This window comes from Trachypithecus francoisi, unplaced genomic scaffold, assembly GCF_009764315.1.
Source record: "Trachypithecus francoisi isolate TF-2019V2 unplaced genomic scaffold, Tfra_2.0 Lachesis_group2, whole genome shotgun sequence".
In the NCBI taxonomy this organism is placed as follows: Eukaryota; Metazoa; Chordata; class Mammalia; order Primates; family Cercopithecidae; genus Trachypithecus; species Trachypithecus francoisi.
Window position 1 is genome coordinate 52,018,019 of NW_022681465.1, and position 19,308 is coordinate 52,037,326.

At 35.1% G+C, this 19,308-nt stretch overlaps 1 protein-coding gene across 2 annotated transcripts in view; it reads left to right on the forward strand.

Annotated features, from left to right (window-relative positions):
- EDIL3 (EGF like repeats and discoidin domains 3) overlaps positions 1–19,308 on the forward strand; it is a 459,624-nt gene that overhangs the window by 140,568 nt on the left and 299,748 nt on the right. For both annotated transcript variants that reach the window (XM_033179202.1, XM_033179204.1), the window contains exon 2: positions 2,252–2,380. In XM_033179202.1, coding sequence (XP_033035093.1) covers positions 2,252–2,380 — 129 coding nt within the window. The remainder of the gene's footprint in view (positions 1–2,251; positions 2,381–19,308) is intronic.

The following is a 19,308-nucleotide window of genomic DNA, read 5'->3' on the forward strand; positions in this document are numbered from 1 at the left end:
AGCGTATGCTGTCTCCTCTCCATCACCTGATAGCACTGAATCTCCTTAAAAATCTCCACTGGTCCCACAGTTTGGATCATGTATGCCAATTGCAGGTGTTACTACTGTGTAATATAATTGTAATTGTTCCTGCATTTTTCTCTCTCCCACTAAGCTCCATAGTCTGTTATTCAGTTTGGTATATACCACACTTACCTCAGTGTCTACTATGCAGTAGGTACTCAAGGAATAGAAGGACAGATAGACAAATTGATAGACAAATGGAAGGATAGCTAGCTAGCTATATGTGTGGATGGATGGATAGATAGATAGATAGATAGATAGATAGATAGATAGGTGATAGGTATATAAATGATAGCAAGTCTACTGAAGTATCTTTATCAGTTATCAACCACCCCATTCAAAATGCTGCCAGGATTGTCTTCTTAATTTATATCTGACCATGTCCAAACTTCAAAATACATGTTAAAAATGTTAAACACTCTCATTGATTCCTTATCTTAAAAATTACAATGTCACTTTTTAATCCTCCCTGATCTAACATATTTATACTTTCTTAGCCATTCCAGATTAAATACTCCATGGTCCAGCCACGCTAAATTCTTTGGTATTCCCCAAACATTCATTCATTCATTTTATGACTCTCTTTTCTAAGATCTGCTCCAGTGCTTATGTACTGTTTTAGTCTATCATCTTAGTGTGGCTAATGACTTGATTTATATTTGACAGAAATCATAACCTGAATTTTCATTTTTCAAATATTTTTAAAGTGCTTCATCTGGAGAAGAGATTAAATAATTCTCATGTGAAAAACCTTACAGAGAATAACGTAACTAAGAAATACAATCTAGTAGGAAGTTGATGCCCAGATGCTTTTTTATTTTGAAAAATCCCATACTCATTGAGTCCAGGAGGTGGCACTTTCACCTACAAACTCCCTGTAAAACTACGCGTTTTTGTGCATCTGATTCAAATCCTCTGGGCAATAGAGCCACACCCATGATTCTGTCTGAAGTCTGCTTTTTTACTCCAGACTTAATCAGTGCTACTTTGAGTATGTCAGTCTTCTTAGGGACAATCCTTAAGGTCTCTGGAAGCCCTTTTATTTAGCTGAGAAGATCTTTCAGGCTCCGTCTGAATTATTTGAAATGTTTTCACACAGAGGTTTATAGCCACATCCTTGATTTGATATTTATGTTGGGCCATGTCTTTCTGGCATTCGATAATTTACTACTTTAAGAAGCGGGAGTTTAGAAACAATTGTGTTTTCTAACACAAGTCCTGGTCGTTGTATACTACTTCCCTTTACTTTTCAAAAGGACTGGTCCTTTATTTAGCTCATCTCTTTATTGTAGCACCTTATCATATGCAGGCAGTAAGAGCCAACTGATGCTTTAACAGTCTGCCTGGAAATCTCCTTACTCATATGAAAAGTTAATCGCATACATATTCTACTTCCCCAGTTACCTCAGATGACAGCTTTATCAATTGTTACTCGCTACATAAAATGGGTAGCCATTTTTGTAGCTTTTCGTGGCCATGACTGCTTTTCCTGATACTGTCTGCCACCCATTGCCATAGCCAAAGCCACGCATTGTGGGGTTTCCATTATGTATGTCATAACTTACTTCCCTGTAGCAGTTTCTCTCTTATCCTTCCACATTTCTTTGACCCACCTCAAGCAAGCTAGCCTGAATTCATTCACATGGCAATCATAGCACTCCAAGAGAGGAAGTAGATATCTTCAAGTGCTTTTCAAATCTCTGTTGTCTTCAAGTCTGTTAATGACCTACTGGCCAAAGCAAATCACATGGACAGGCCCAGATTCTAGGGATCCAGAAATAAATCCTGTCCTTTAAAGAGTTAAAGAATAAACTGTGTGAAACTAAAGAAGGTATTTATCAGAGTAATTAATGACACCAGTCTATTACAGATATTTAGGTTAGTATTTATTAACCAATTAGACAATATTCTCTTTACATATTATGAAGGAACTCCAAACTGAACCAATAGCTTTCAGAGGCAGTGTTTGAATTATGCAGTTCAATTTTTACCATGTTACACAGTATTTGTTTTTTTTTTTTGAGTACATGGTTTGAAATGAGTCTTGCAAATCTTATGTGTGAATCTTAATATTACCTTGAGTTTTGACTTTGCCAAGGGAACATCCATAGCAAAGTAAACTAGTATGTTTCAATGCCTAAGAAGAAAAAAAAATGTCAATTTCTTTTTTTTTTTTTTAATGCCTTAGGTGATATTTGTGATCCCAATCCATGTGAAAATGGAGGTATCTGTTTGCCAGGATTGGCTGATGGTTCCTTTTCCTGTGAGTGTGCAGATGGCTTCACAGACCCCAACTGTTCTAGTGTTGTGGAGGTTGGTAAGTGCAAAATTTAAGCATTTCAGTAGTTATCTTTTTGTTTCCATAAATAACTGGCAGTTTGGCTGTGGTGCATTATGGAGATTAGGTGTAAAATTGCTGTATGTTTCTAATTAGTTTACTTTTGTATAGGATTCTTGTTTTATCATTTCCAGTTTATATTGAAATTATATTGTGTTCTTTAAGTTTTAAAATATTTTTAGTAATTAACACTAAATTTAAAGACACTACAAATAATACATAAATATAACATTTCTCATATTTCTAATATTAATATAAATTTAACATTTTATTCTCAAATAAAATACATAACTCCAAAGTCAATTTATTCAAGTTAAATTATCACTGTAAATAAAACAGGATGTTTTTAGGGACTTCTAACATCCATCAGCATTTTGTAGCTGTTCTAATCATTCCTGTTCTTAGGTGATAAATGTATTTGATATTTCTAAGCATATAAAGAAGAGGATATTCCAGATGCAGTGCTCTTCAAAGTTTTCTCAAAAATTTGCTCTGCAAAAATTAATGTGTCATGGTTATATTAAAATAGTTTTTTTAAAAAGTCTGCAAAATATGTATACTTATGGATTTAGAGTAATTTCTGTAATTCCAGATAGTCCCCTTTAAGGAAATAGCTATACTTTACAATAATTTAACATCATGTAAACTTGTGCAGAGATTTTCTCTCTGACTAAAGAGAGAAATGATTTTCAAAGTTAATACCACAAGTAAGTTTGAAAAAAGTATATATTTTTCACATTAGTACCAAGAAGAGTACAAGATGGAATATATCTGTTCATCATAGGAAACCAAACATGTTTTGGATCAAATATTTGTCAACCAGCATAAACCTTAGAGAAACAGGACACTTCAATGGCTTTGGGGAAATAGTTTTGAAAAAGAAAAGTAATAGCATCCAGGGATCAGCTTGAATTACCCATCATTGTACCCAGTGCACCTAACTTAATACCTTATGCATAGTAAAAATCCAGCAACTATTGGTTGCATGAAAGAAAGAATAATTACATAAAGCCATTAATTTACCATCTTTGGCCATTAGTTACTGGATTGTAGTGTGTTTTATTTTTTAAATGAATTTTTCTTAATTTTATTTGCATTATGAATATATGTTATCCAAAGAAGTTAATTATATTATTGCTGAAAAGTAGTTTGTTCATTTAATTCATCTTCAAAGATAATTCTCTTTTAAGGCTTTTATTAACTCACTGATATTTTAGGAGTTTTGACACAGTGCCATCGAAATAAAACTGTTTTAACCACTTTGACCCAGGCTTCAAATATGTACATTTGAGTTTCAGAGTTTAATGTGAGAATCACATCCTCAGGAAAGTCTGTATATCTGAAGAAAATTAGAGTCATAAATACCCCTAGTAGAAATATATGAATAGAATAAAATTTTAGTGTTGTATTTTAAGCCCAACAACTCCAAATTGGCGGTGCCTTCGATTTGTATAATAGTATGTAATATTTTTGGCACCATTAGAAAGATCCAAATCTGGAATCAGAGAAACAAATGTAGGTAAATGATTAAGAAATCAGTATCTTAGAAGATTTTTGTTGTTGTTGTTGTTGTTGTTGTTGAGATGGAGTCTCGCGCTGTCGCCCAGGCTGGAGTGCAGTGGCGCAATCTCAGCTCACTGCAAGCTCGGTCCCCTGAGTTCAAGCCATTCTCCTGCCTCAGCCTCCCGAGTACCTGGGGCTATAGGTGCCCACCACCACACGTGGCTAATTTCTTTTTGTATTTTTTGTACAGACGGGGTTTCTTTTTTTTGAGACGGAGTCTCGCTCTGTCACCCAAGCTGGAGTGCTGTGGCCGGATCTCATCTCACTGCAAGCTCTGCCTCCCGGGTTTACGCCATTCTCCTGCCTCAGCCTCCCGAGTAGCTGGGACTACAGGCGCCGCCACCTCGCCCGGCTAGTTTTTTGTAGTTTTTAGTAGAGACGGGGTTTCACCGTGTTAGCCAGGATGGTCTCAATCTGCTGACCTCGTGATCCGCCCGTCTCGGCCTCCCAAAGTGCTGGGATTACAGGCTTGAGCCACCGCGCCCGGCCACCAGACGGGGTTTCACCACATTAGCCAGGATGATCTTGATTTCCTGACCTCGTGATCTGCCTGCCTTAGCCTCCCAAAGTGCTGGGGTTACAGGCGTGAACCACCATGCCTGGCCAGCAGAATTTTAAAGTAAACACTTGTATACTTTTGGGCTATACTTTTAGTTATTAATTGAACATTCACCATTTTGTCCGAAGACTGATACTATGGGCAGCAACACTTTAAAAACTAAGCACGCTGCCATATTCCACCTAGTTCAGTGTGACTTTGGGAAACCAAATGCTTATAGAATTAAATTAAAACTCAGATTCATTACTATGTATTAGTATACATCTCTGATATTCAGAAATTGGATAGTTATACTGTATTATTTTAAGCTATATTTTTAAATTATATATTTCTCACATATAATTTTCTCACATATTATTCTCACATATGTTTCTCACATATTATTCTCTGAGCTGTATTTAGGAGGTCTTGGAAGAAGTATATTTAGTTTGTATTTGCTTGATCATTTAGTATAGGATATTAGTTACACCAATTCTATTTTCATGTACTGGTATTCTAACATTAAAATACTAGGAAACAACTTTCCTAAAGTTGAACACTTTAAGTGTTCACAGTTTCTGAAGTACAACTTTCCTATATTATGAAATAATTTTTATAAAAGATCAGAAAATAGTGAGAAATCAAGCACAATTTTCAAGTTAGATACCTATTTATGACACAAACATTACCCTACTTGCCTTTCTACTGCTTTTTCTCACCTTCATACTTTCTCGCATATGAAAGGTGCACTAAACATTGATTGAATAGTAATACTTTGTAATAATGCCTTTAATATCTAGCTTACCTTGGGGCTTTTCATAGTTTTAAAACTAATTATTGGGATCAAGTAGTTCAAGCATTAGATTACTAAAGACCATCCTGCATTTTTGTTTAGAAAAAAAAAAATAAAAGGCTGGGTGCGTTGGCTCACGCTGGTAATCCCAGCACTTTGGAAGGCCCAGGCGGGTGGATCACGAGCTCAGGAGTTTGAGACCAGCCTGACCAACATAGTGAAACCCTGTCTCTACCAAATATACAAAAATTAACTGGGTGTGATGACAGGTTCTGTAATCCTAGCTACTAGAGAGGCTGAGGCAGGAGAATCACTTGAACCCAGGAGGGGGAGGTTGCAGTGAGCTGAAATTGCGCCACTGCATTCCAGCCTAAGCAACAGAGAGAGACTCCATCTCAAATAAATAAATAAATAAAAATAAAAATAAACGGCTTGTCCAAGGCTTTTTTGTTATTGTTCTGCTGTTGTTATCTAGCACCAATGCAGGAAAGAGTGTATTAGAATTTAAAAAGCAAAGAAACAAAAAAACGCATGTGGGTATTTTGAGGTAATATCTTAAAAGGCAAAAAATATTTGAGCTGTCACTAGTCTGTATTTTTCCTTACATATTAGTTACCACAAAGATAGAGATGTTTCTAAGGTTTCTTTTATCCATTTCGGACCGTATGAATTTTGAGCCATACATATTATGAAATTCTAAGTCTTTTTATTTTTAATTTCCAAAGGAAAGAAAATACTCTCATTTATATTTGCTTAGAAAAAGTGTTTTTTGATCCCAGTTTTTAAAATTATTTTTACCTAGTTTGTTCTTCAGTCAGACATATACTCTTCATTGCAGTTCATCTGGAAAGGAGAATTTCAAATACATGCTTAGAGGAAAACATTTCATGATTTTACCTCAAACCTTACTACTTTGCGGTAGCTTTGTTTCAGGTTATTGATACTTATTTCAAGCGATCCTCATCCAATTTTGTAGTTTTATTCTTCCCTCACAAAACATATAATATCAGATAAGTACAAAACACTTAACAACATTTGCAATCAATACACACAATCACTTGCATTCCTGTGTTATGTGGGATAGTTTGGCAAAATTGACTTTGTCAGATTTGTGAATTTCATTTACTAGACACCATTGCTTTTCTTTGGACATTTTTTTGATATTTCTGTATACTACATTCTCGCTCTCTCTTTACCTCTCTGTATCCCCACACACAGCTATCACGCATACACACCTACACAACTCAATGTGCTCAGCCTCTTAGAGTTATTAAGATTCACTTCTGATATCTGAAAATGGCAGTAGGAAAACTTCTCTTCAAACAAAGAGAAGAAAAAGCCCTTGTTTTAAATTCTTAAATTTGAAGACATTAGCCAGATTAACCAGTGTTTGCACAGATGTGCACTGAATGCTGCCTCCCTCTCCAGAGGATTTGTGGACAGATCACCATGTGGCTAAGCCCCAAATTGCTTCCCACTTACTCACATTCCTGGATGGCACTGTGTAATTGGGAGCTGTATTATGACACATGCATTTCATGCAGAAATTTTGTATTATCTCTCTCGCTCTCTCTCTCTCTCTATATATACACACACACACACACAAAATATATATATTATATATTTTATATGTATAAAATATATATTTTACATATTTATATAAAATAACATATATAATATATATTATATACACAGAGAGAGAGAGAGAGACCAGCCTGGTCAACATAGTAAAACCCTGTCTTTACCAAATATACAAAAATTAGCCGGGCGTGATGGCAGGTGCCTGTAGTTCCAGCTACTAGGGATGGTGAGGCAGGAGAATCACTTGAACCCAGGACATGACATATATATATATATATGTGTGTGTGTGTGTGTGTGTGTGTATATATATATATATATAGAGAGAGAGAGAGAGAGAGAGAGAGAGAGATGGAATCTCGCTCTGTCACCCAGCCTGGAGAGCAATGCTGTGATCTTGGCTCACTGCATCCTCCACCTTCTGGGTTCAAGGGATTCTCCTGCCTTAGCCTCCCAAGTAGATGGGATTACAGGCATGTGCCACCATGCCCAGATAATTTTTGTATTTTTTTTTAGTAGAGACAGGGTTTCACCATGTTGGCCAGACTGGTCTCGAACTCCTGACCTTCTGACCTCAGGTGATCCAACCACCTTGGCTCCCAAAGTGCTGGGATTACAGGCGTGAGCCACCTTGCCTGGCCTATCAGTATATGTTACACAGTTCATAAATGGAAATCTTGAGAATTTTTAAATTGTACAAGTTCTGTGGCATAATTCTCCTGTGTGCGTTATCAGAATAATCCATTAGTAACAAGTATAAACTTTTACAACTCAAATGCATAGTATATTAATGTAATCAAAGGGAAAAAATAAGTGACCTTTTTTAAAAAAATTAAATCTTAGTTTTTATTTATTTTTAAATAAATATTTATTGAATGTTTGCTAAGTAGTTGTTACCTGAATGGTGGAGGGGCAATGATAAACAAATTGCTGTTTAGATGATGAGATGCACAGACAGACAGACATACAGACAGGAAGATATAGATAGATAGATAGATAGATAGATAGATAGATAGATAGATAAATAGAAAATAGAAAAATAGATGATAGATAGATATATAGATATGTTGTGACGTGTTGTGATACAAATATATGGAGCCATAAAAATATAAAGCAGATACCCTGCCTTAAGCTAAGTATAAAGGAATGCATGCCAACCTGTAAAAGTAACATCTAGACATAAATCTAAAAAATAATTTCAATCTGTTGCAGACTGAAAACAACAACAACAAACAACAAAACCTATTCCAGACAGAGAAAATAGTGTGTAGAATAACCAGGAGATTAAAAGTATATGTAATGTCATGAACTGAAAGAAGTTAAATGTGTCTAGAACTTAGAGAGAAGGGACATGGTGGCCAGCACTGACTCTGAGGATGGTGACAAGTGGCAGATACGCTAGAGTTTGGTACAGTGTTTTAAGAAAAATTGACTTTTTACTAAGAACAACAGAGAAAATTTGTATTTCTGTTGGTGCAACATGAAAACAAAGTACAGCAAAACACAGCAGGGGGACAATTTGAAGGCAATTGCAGCAGATGAGGCTAGACATGATCTTAGCTTGGGTCGGTGTGATAACTAACGGGGTGAAGAGGAGAGAGTCACTGAGTATTTTGAAGATACCCTAAACAAGTATTGGTTATTTGTGGGGTATGAAGAAGAAGAGTTTGGGAGAAACTAAGAGTAAAGAAAGGCATCCCCAGTTTCTGGCCTGAGCACCTGGGTATCATTTACTGAGATATTGTAAATGACAATACACAGGATTGGGAGGCAGAAAGAGAGTGCAGTATTTCACATATTGAATTTGACAAATTTGATAGACATTATCTAAGAAGTCAAGCATCGATGTAGAAGTCGTAATTATATCGATGGTTATTGAAGCTTAGGGAATGGATGAGTCTGCCTAGAAACAGGGTAATAGCAAAGAATAGAAGAGCTAGACATGGAAAAGAATAGAGGACTTTGAAATGCAAACCGGTAAGAGGGCCGTCAATATTTAAGTGATAGGTAGAGAAAGTGAAATCTGTAAAGCAGCCAGAGAGAGAGTAGTCAGGTAGAAGGAAAACCAGGAAAGTGTGGTGTACAGTAAATTCAGGATTAACAATGTCTCAAGGAGTGGATAATCAGCAATGTCAAGTAATGTGGAGCAGTTAAGCAAGATAAGCATTTACTTTAATTCCATGTGATTTATGGGTGATCTTGTTGCTTTACGGAAGATCAGTTTTGCTGGCATTGTGGAGAAAGAACTTGACTGTGGCACATAGAAGAATTTGTAGAAAAAAAATTAAATGGCTAAAACAAACATTTGTCTATTTATTTGCTTACTCATTCATCTGTCAAATATTTGAATCTCAGCTATGTGCCACTCTTCCTGTCACTGAGGATATAGCAGTTAAAAAACAGTCTTTGTCATAAATATGTGTAAAATATTGTTAAAATGATCAGACAAAACAAAGAATATAAACATTGGAATGTGGTAGTAATATAACATTCATCATCACTTGGAAAAAATTAAATGTATGTGTATTATTGAGAGTAGGTCAGTACAGGATAATAGTACTGTATATCATTTTATTTATAATTTCCTTTTATCTTCTCTGTAATTATATCGACTTCTGGCCAGGCTTCTCATTTCCATGTGTGTGTGTGTGTGTGTATGTGTGTATATATATATATATATATATGTGGCATATCATGTAAAAATATATAATATATATATATATATATTCAGGAAAAATTATTTCATTTTATTCTGTTTTATCTTCTATCCTCTCCTACCTATCATATTCCATAGAAACTTATTTCCCTTTGGTAATGATATCCCTTTTCTAACACAAATTCAGATTCTATTAAATTTGTTACCCCCCTATATTGTCACTAATGGTCTGTTCCTCAGCTTTCATTTTATTATGAAAAATTGAATATATTTACCCCAGAAAATAGAGACTGTCATAAACATTTTTTAAAAAACTAGACGTTGGCTGTACATTTCACTCTATGAACAGCCATATTCATGTTTATCTTTCAGAAGGCAATCAGCGTCAGAATATCAAGTAGTATAATAGAGTCTGACGCTGTCTGAAAGACTTCTTGTTAGTGTTCATGAAATATCAGAAAGTTAGCGAGCCTTAAGTAGCTCTCTTGGGTGGTATAGGGTTATTTTAGATTTCGAGACTTTGGTTACCAAATGAGGGGTTTGGTAAATTTCAGTTAAATTTTTCACATAGTAGATGAAACTGTGAGTAGTTGTCAGGGTGGTTCATTTTCCCCTCTTCTTAAGATTACTTCTTAGACTCATGATTGAATCTATTTTTCTAGAAATTATCATAATGAGAGCTATGTTTCATGGACTAAAATACTTTCTCTAAAGCTGCTAGCCAATAGATGATTGCTAAGAAATTTTCCAGTCCACTAGGGTCAAAGGGATTTATTTTCACAGTTATGTTTCCTTACTTTTCTAATAATAAGAAAGGTTAAATATAAGTTCATACAAACAAACATAATTGTAAGTTAAGATGACAGATAATTAAGGGAAAGTTTTTGTATTAATTTTGGATATATTATAGAAAAGTAATTATGTTTTATATGTGTAAAAATTCTGTAACATACTATATAAATTCATTAGCTTATTGATGTAAACATATTTCTGCTTTATTAATAATGACAATGAATAGAATTTGTTAGTTTGCAGTTCCAAGCTGTAACAATTATATATTAACTTTCAGAGAGAAAAAAAATGTATAACATCAAAGAACCTTAGATATTATTGAGTACCGAAAGCCATTCTAGTCCAGTCAAAGGACAAAAGCCAGTTTGTGGTAAAACTTTTATTTGTAAGAAAAGACAATGACCCATTAAGATATTGATGTATATCATTTAAACCACTGTCCTTTAGTTTATATTTTACACAGCATTTATTGAATTTTTTCTTTACAAAAGTTACATATATATATATATGTAAACTTTAGAACATACAAAATTAAAGAAGCAAACAAAATGTGTCATAGTATTAGGTTATATACACTTTCATTCTTTTTTTTAATCACTTATCTGTATCTGTTTTTTTTTGTACCTACCTAAAGCTATATACAGTCATATAAAGAATGATAGCCATTTGATTTTTTACATAAAATTATGTACATGTTTGTGTTTATGTGTATACATATGTGTGCATAGAACTTACACTACACAGCTCATATCTCTTGATAGTCACTTTTAGTTTTTTCACATAAGGATATAAAATTATCTTTCCATTTAATTAAAAATTGTTTCCTGAAATATTTTAAATAGCAGGAAAACATTCCATCATTTATTATCACTTATTTAATGAGCCCCTACTTGTGAACATTTAAGTAGTATGCTAATTTCCTCTATTATGAAGAATTTGATAGAGTGCTTTATAACTAAATTTTGTGTATATTTGCCATTGCGTCTTTAGACTAAATTCTTAAAGGTAAATAGTTGGGATAAGAGTTTTTTGAAAACTTTTAATATTCTAAGGATTGTATAGAAAAGGCTAAACAGTTTATCATGATAGATTTATAATGAAGAGGAAGCTTAATGTACTTATGCTCACTTATTCATAGTAATATAGATTTGGAGTTATTTGATTTGTATAACAGAAGAAGAAAAATACACATGAAGAGAAAAAGAAGAGATTGTTATCCTATCCAATGTATTTTAAAAATAATGTGATTATATCTCCTTTAATTTTCATTCAAACATTTGATTACTGTAGTAGGCCATAAAACATTTAAAAAGGGTAAACCCAAAGTAGGCATATATAAAGAAGAGTTTAGTTAATAAAAACTATAAAGAAAGAGACATTCTCTAAAATCAAGCCCAGTAAGAGAAGGAGTAGGCATTTAATCATATAAAGCTTAAATAATATTTTAGACCATCTGCAGCAGCAGTCCCCAACCTCTTTGGTACCAAGGACTGGGTATCATGGAAGATAATTTTTCCACAGAAGATGGGTTGGCATTAGATTATCATAAGGAGCATGCAACCTACATCCCTTGCATATGCAGTTCACAACAGAGTTGTGTTCTTAGGAGAATGTAATGCTGCTGCTGATCTGAAAGGAGGCGGAGCTCATGCAGTAATACTTGTTCACCTGCTGCCCATCTCCTGCTGTGTGGCCTGGTTCCTAACAGGCCACGGACTGGTAGGATCCCTGATCTAAAGTATGGAACAGGCTTAGGGTGAGTGGAAAAAGAAAGCTTAAGAAGGTTAAATAAAGCTAGGAAATGGAAAAATGACTAATACTACTCTGATGGAAAGTAAAGGGCTAATGGATGAATAACACAGCCTTTGCTCTCATCTCTCCGCATAGTACTATTAACACAGAAGATGGAATGAAGAAAAAGATAGGACACTTTAAGAATTCATTGAAAATAAGTGTTTTGGCCTGGAGCGGTGACGCATGCCTGTAATCCCAGCACTTTGGGAGACCAAGGTGGGTGGGTCACTTGAGTTCAGGGGTTTAAGACCAGCCTGGCCAACATGATAAAACCTTTTCTCTACTAAAAATAAAAAATAAAAAAAAAATAAAAAATTAGCCAGGCGTGGTGGTGCACATCTGTAATCCCAGCTAAGCAGGGGGCTGAAATGAGTATCGCTTGAACCTGGAAGGCGGAGGTTGCAGTGAGCTGGGATCATGCCACTGCACTTCATTCTGACAACAGGGAGAGACTGCTTCAAACTAACTAAATAAGTAAATAAATACATAAGTGTTTTGATAGGTTGGCGTAATTTCTTGAAAATATTACAGACTCCTGTAACATCTAATACAAATCTTATTGGTACCTCCTGTGTGCTAGAATCATGCCATTTGATATGAGGAATTACTAGAATAAAGCATAAGTGTTACTGAGATGAAATAGAGGCATGAATTCTTTGTCAAAGAGCTTAAAATAGATGTCATTGTTTGTGGAGTTTTGTTTGGCCATATTCCCTGGAGCCATAGGAAAACTAGGTGACACCTCAAGGTGACTTTGTACTATAAGACAACTGATTGTTTAACATATATCAAAGTATTTATGTGAAGAAAATCCCATAATCCATATTGCTTAAAGTACAGGGTTAACAATTTCTAAATGAGTCATATAATGAGAGTAGAATTGGGCTGAATCATTTCCAGATTATATTTAATTTTGGCATTTGAAAGTATAAAATTAATCAAGCTATGATTTAAAATAGACAACAATCAATATTCATTGTTATCTTCTTTTTATTTTAATCAAGGCCTGGAAAGAAAAATAGGAAGGGCAAAATTTCAGTCTCTCAGCTGAAGATAGAACCCAGTAAGGATATTTGTTTTCTTAAGTACTAATCCTTGGAAAATATAGCAAATTTCAAAAAAGAATTAACACCTTTTTAATACAATGTATTCATATAACCCCACAATGTCTTTATCTGCTAAGGTTTCGTTGTGAAATGAAACCAGAATGCTTCATCCAAATCACAGGGAGCCATTGGATACAGAACTCGTTATTGTGACTCATCTACACAAGGAGCTCAAACATTTTCAAGAACAAGACATATTCTCTGTGTGTCAGCTTAGCGGTCTTTTAACCAATGACTTTGGCTCTTCAGACAATAGATAAATTGGAGTGCATCACAGAACAGCCTGTGGCTTGCAAGGTTAGATTTCATTACTTCTTAAATATGGAGGTCCAGCTGTGTTACTTTCCACAATGCTTTCCTGTCCCAGAACTACTGTAGTAAAGTTCCCTTCTCAATGAGCCCTGATGGTTATTAGCACATCAGGTGATAAACATTGAAGTGTGTGGGCAGATAGTCTTTTTATGGAGTTTATCAGTCACTGTCATGCCAAAGACAAAGACTTTTTTCCTTATCCTTTTCTGTTTAATTTTGCCTGTATTTTCAGAATGCACCATTCATTTACACACACACACACACACACACACACACGTAAAATAACCTGTAAATAAACAAGTGAGCTAATGTCAATGTCAGTGTTAAACAGGAAGGGGATTCTATGATAAATGTAACGAATAGACCAAGGTCATTGATTCCTGCTCAGTGGAAGAACAGGCGTTAAACTTACAATTTTGTTCCATGCTTTTTGCACATTGCAGTGCTTATGTTCAAATTAAGCTGTGCCTGTTACACATATGGGGAGTAATACTTTCAAACCCAAAGAAATAATAATATTTCTTTTTGTTGGTTTGGAAGTTTGTTGTTGTTGTTTTTGGAGATGGGGTCTCTGTCACCCATGCTGGAGTGCAATGATGCAATCATGGCTCACTGCAGCCTCAATGTCCCAGGCTCAAGTGATCCTCCCACCTCAGCCTCCCAAGTAGCTGGGACTACAGGTACACTCCACCAAGCCTGGTTAATTTTTGTACTTTGTGTAGAGACAGGGTTTTGCCATGTCGCCCAGGCTGGTCTTGAACTTCTAGGCTCAAGCAATCCACCCACCTCAGCCTCCCCAAATGTTGAGATTACAGGCATGAGCCACCCCACCCAGCCAAAAATAATACTTCTAATTCCAGTGTTTGTTACATGCTGAGCATGCTCTACTGGAATTCTGTAGTGTGTAAACATCTGAAGGAACACATTCTTTAAAGGACTGCATCATGGGGGTGTGGTTAAGAAGCTAGCCAGGCTGAGTTGAAATCTTGGTACTTCTATTTGCTAAGTCTGTGACTTTGAGCAAGTTACTTAATCTCTCTCCACCTTAGTTTCCTCATCTGTAAAATTGGGGTAAGAGTACCAATGTCAAAGGGCCTTTGTGTAAATTAAATGATTCAATAGGTGTAAGGATCTTTAAACAGTGTCTGGCTCATAAGTGCCACCCAGGAGTTACTAATTAAGTGATATAAATAATTAAACCTTATATACTATTTTAAAGCTACATGCAGAAATCAAACATCTAAGCCTCAGACTATTCTTTCATCATTTTAGTTATTAACAAAATTATTGAAATGTCCAATAAGTACTGACTTACTATTTTTATGTCAGGTTTTTTTTTTTTTTTTTTTTTTTTCTGTTTGTGCATGAATACACAAACTGGGGGCAATTTAGCTGTCAGCTTTTAATTTTCCAAAACTTTCTTTCCTTCAACATAATTTGACAAATCACCTCATTTCATATGGGAAAAAGAGAACCCTATGTTTTATTATATGAAATTTATAAGTAATGCTTGCATAATTAGGAATCAGTCCTTTAGGAATATAGCTTTCCTTATGCTTAGAGCAAATAAGTTATGAATTGATTTTTTTCTTTATAAGATTGCAAAATAGGAATCCTGTAAAGGTATAATAAATACCAAGCTGGAATTTATGACAGTACATTAATATTAGTTTCTTGGATATGATAGATCAGCAATAAGCTCTTTGTGACTTTGCATTAAGATAGAATCACAGGGAAGAAAGAACATTAGGATCCTCCATTTAACAAATGTGTATTGAGACTTCATGGAGAGCTTGTGATCTACCCTTTCTCTATGACCTGACGATAAAGGCTCAGCCTTCTAAATACTTAAGTTTAAGAAAGGGTAAGACAGGCACATCAGTAATCATTATACAATGCAGAAAATAATTATCATAAGAGGGGAACAAAGTGCTATGGGTATCAAGTGAGGAAAGATCACTTCCTGTCCTAGGAATCAGATTTTATATTTGTGGTGGCTTTTGAGATGAGCTGAGATGGAAATTTATTTAATCTGTAGAAATGACTTTATTGGAACATTTTAAGCCAATATAGAATGATAGAAAGCAAAAAAAAAAAAAAAAAAAAATAGACATGGGGAAACTTTCTAGAAGAATTAGCATTAGTGGTTGCTCAGGTTATAAGGTGTTTATGGGGAGGATTGGGAGCAAGACCAGGACGGTAATGTGGATCTGTATTCTATAGAGCAGTGGTCCCCCACCTTTTGGGCACCAGGAACCAGTTTCGTGGAAAACAATTTTTTCCACCAAGCGGCGGTGGAGGAGTAGTTTCAGGATGAAAGTGTTCCACCTCAGATCATCAGGCATTAGATTAAGGAGGCCACACCCTAGATAACCCGCATATGCAGTTCACAGTAGGATTCCTGCTCCTATGAGAATCTAATACTGCTGCTGATCTGGCAAGAGGCGAGGCTCAGGCTCGTTTCCTGTTGTGCAGCCAGATTTCTAACAGGCCGCGGACCGGCACCTGTTCATGCCCCAGGGGAGTTGGAGACCCTCGATATAGAGCCTCTATTCATCTCCTTGAACCAAAGTACAGTCTTCAGTGTTATTTCCAAAATTATCCCGGAAATAAGACTCTATAACTTGTCTTGAAAATTTATTATTGAAGCGTGTAATCATTATAAAAACACAAAGCTCTTATCTGAACAACATTTAAGTACTACCTCAGACTTTTGAGGAATAAGTTGTTTAAATTTTTCTATTATGTTTTTATTCTGCTTCCAAGATGAATTTATTTTTCGACTTATTAATTATTTTATTTTCGACAGGACTTGGTCTAATAGGTAGTTGATTTGGAAAGGGCTGAATGTGGCTCATTGACCGAAATTGATGCTAACTTTTAATCTAGAATTTCTAACCAGAAATTAGTTATTGGAAGAAACAACTGTAAAGTTTTAAAGCTGGTTTCCGGTAGAAACATCTACAACTAGAAATGTCAGTTGACATGGAAAATTTCATGAGAAGCTACAAAATATTTAGATTCTGCTGGATGGACACTTCGTCTTGGACACTAAGGAAATTGTTTCCATTAGAACAAATGTTTGGTTTTCCTGTCTGTAGACTTTAATCAACTACATGTGAAATATATGCAAAATAGATTCTTTGCTAGAGAGAAAGTGAAAGATTGAAAGTATATCTTTAAGGCTTTTCTTTGTTTCAAAATTTTGCAATTCTTTCCCATTGCAAAGATACATTTGACATTGTTTGCATGCCAGTTATATTCTCCCTTGACTCAACCCCAAGCATGACCTCCTCTGACTAATCTTGCCTTTAGGCAGGACGAAGATAAGATTACCAGTTCCCAGTGCTCTAGGAATTGGTCCTTAAGATATAGCTGAAGGAGGGAAGGAAAGGAAATTAATTCTTTACAGTGTTGGATTGCTGGTTGTTATAAAGCAGCTTAAACAAGACAGATAATAACACCATTGTATTTTGTGCTAGTTAGATCACATCTGGAGTACTGTTTCCATTCTTTTTACTATATTTTAAAATGTGTCATCAAATTTGAGTTTATCAAGAGTAGGCCAACAAAAATGATGACCAGGGTATATATACCATGATTTGTAAAATTAAGCAGGGATATTTATCTCAGTTAAGAAAATAATTACAATAGCTTTAAAATATTTGAATGACTGGCGTCTCAAATAATGGGCTTCATTAATCCATTGTTTTCTAGAGGCAGCTCTGAGAGAGATGTGACATGTTCCTTGGTGAGATTTTGAGTTCTCTGCCTCTAGAAGTTTTGAAAGATATATGGATTTTTTGGTAGGCAGATTGGGCCTGTTAGAAGGGTAGAAATTAGAAATTAATAGTTTGCGTAAGCAAACAGAAATTGTGTTTTATCTTTTATTGTCAGTGTCCTTGCGATGTTAAAACTACATGAAAAAGATAATTCCCCCTGACCGAAAAGACACGTAAGAATTTCACAGAAATATCTCATCTTTCTTCAAGTTAGACCTGCCCACTGTTTTTTTTTTCTTCTCCCTTCATCTTTTGAATTTCAAAATATATTTTAATTAAGCCAAATGTGTGAATCTGTATTTTGGGAACATATCATTTCAAAGTCATTGTAAAATTTCTGAAGTATTTTGGAATATAAGGAATGAAAAGGGAATGACATTTTACTAACAGACCTCACAGATATTAAAATGGTAAAAAGTCATGTTTGAAATAACTGTAACCATATGAAATACTTGATTGTGGCACACACACATACACACACACACACACACACACACTGTTTGCCAAGATTCTACCATGAAGTAATTTTCTGTCTTTAAATTCATCACCATTTATTTTTTAAAAGCATTGAAATTTCATATTATTTATATCTCAGAAGATACAGAATATTCAGTGTTCAACCCTAGTCATCTCTGCTGAGGTGGGATGATGGGCAGGGAAACCAGTAATTGGTCTAAGGCTGCATCTGCCAGGCACATGGATCAGTCATTTGTTTGTCTCTGTGTTTTGTGCTACTTGGACATTGGACATTGGAAGTTTTACTTTATCTCTGTTAATGGTAACTTTCTTAAAGCAAGAGAGTAACATTCACAGGAAAATGGAAGAAATATAATATCAATATATTTAAGAAGCATAGTCCTTTTTAAAAAAATAGGCTGATGGCATCAAAGAGGATCTTTTAAAAATCTTGCTTACAGAAAGCAAGTGTTATACATTGTGTTTAGGATTATGGACTTTATTTAATAAAAGTATTAGGTAATTTATTTATTTTTTATTTTTATTTATTTATTTTTTTTTGAGATGGAGTCTCGCTCTGTCGCCCGGGCTGGAGTGCAGTGGCCGGATCTCAGCTCACTGCAAGCTCCGCCTCCCGGGTTTATGCCATTCTCCTGCCTCAGCCTCCCGAGTAGCTGGGACTACAGGCGCCCGCCACCTCGCCCGGCTAGTTTTTTGTATTTTTTAGTAGAGACGGGGTTTCACCATGTTAGCCAGGATGGTCCCGATCTGCTGACCTCGTGATCCGCCCGTCTCGGCCTCCCAAAGTGCTGGGATTACAGGCTTGAGCCACCGCGCCCGGCCGGTAATTTATTTTCTTTGTTTCTACCATGATTCAAATGATATCTGATTATTCACTGAATCCTCCTTTATAAGACAGAAATCCTGGAATTCATCCTAGTATTATTCACTAAAGATTTAGTTAAACAAATTATGCCATATCCATTAAATAAAATATTATTTAGTATATATTATATAATCCTCTTTTCATTTACTATATCATAAGTACATATTTAATTATTTTATACATGTGTGTATGTATTCTGATGTTAAATGAATTTACTTCAAAATTCTGCTTGTGGTGAGTTTTTAGTTGGTAATTTTGGTGATTTAATAAATATACTTCTATTTTCTAATGCAAACCTTAACCCATTGTACCAATAGATTTTTTTGCCAGCACTCTTAATCATTAGGTCTTGTCCAGCATTAACATTTTATGTGCAATGATTCTGTGGTTTTCTTAAGTGGATACTGTCACTGAGATTTGTGCCAGTATTGCTGATCTATTCATTACTTTTTAGTTTTTTGTTCTTTTGGTTTTAACAGATTTGCTTGTTAGATTAGCTCATTTGTCCAGACTTATGGAAATGAATTGAGGTTGAAGTGAGTAGTCTCCCACACACAAATAAAGCAGAAATCCATAGAACATAAAGGAGCCTGAGAGTATCAGCTTCCTGCTGTCAGGTGCTGTGAAACAAAATAACATGGATGCTGTGAC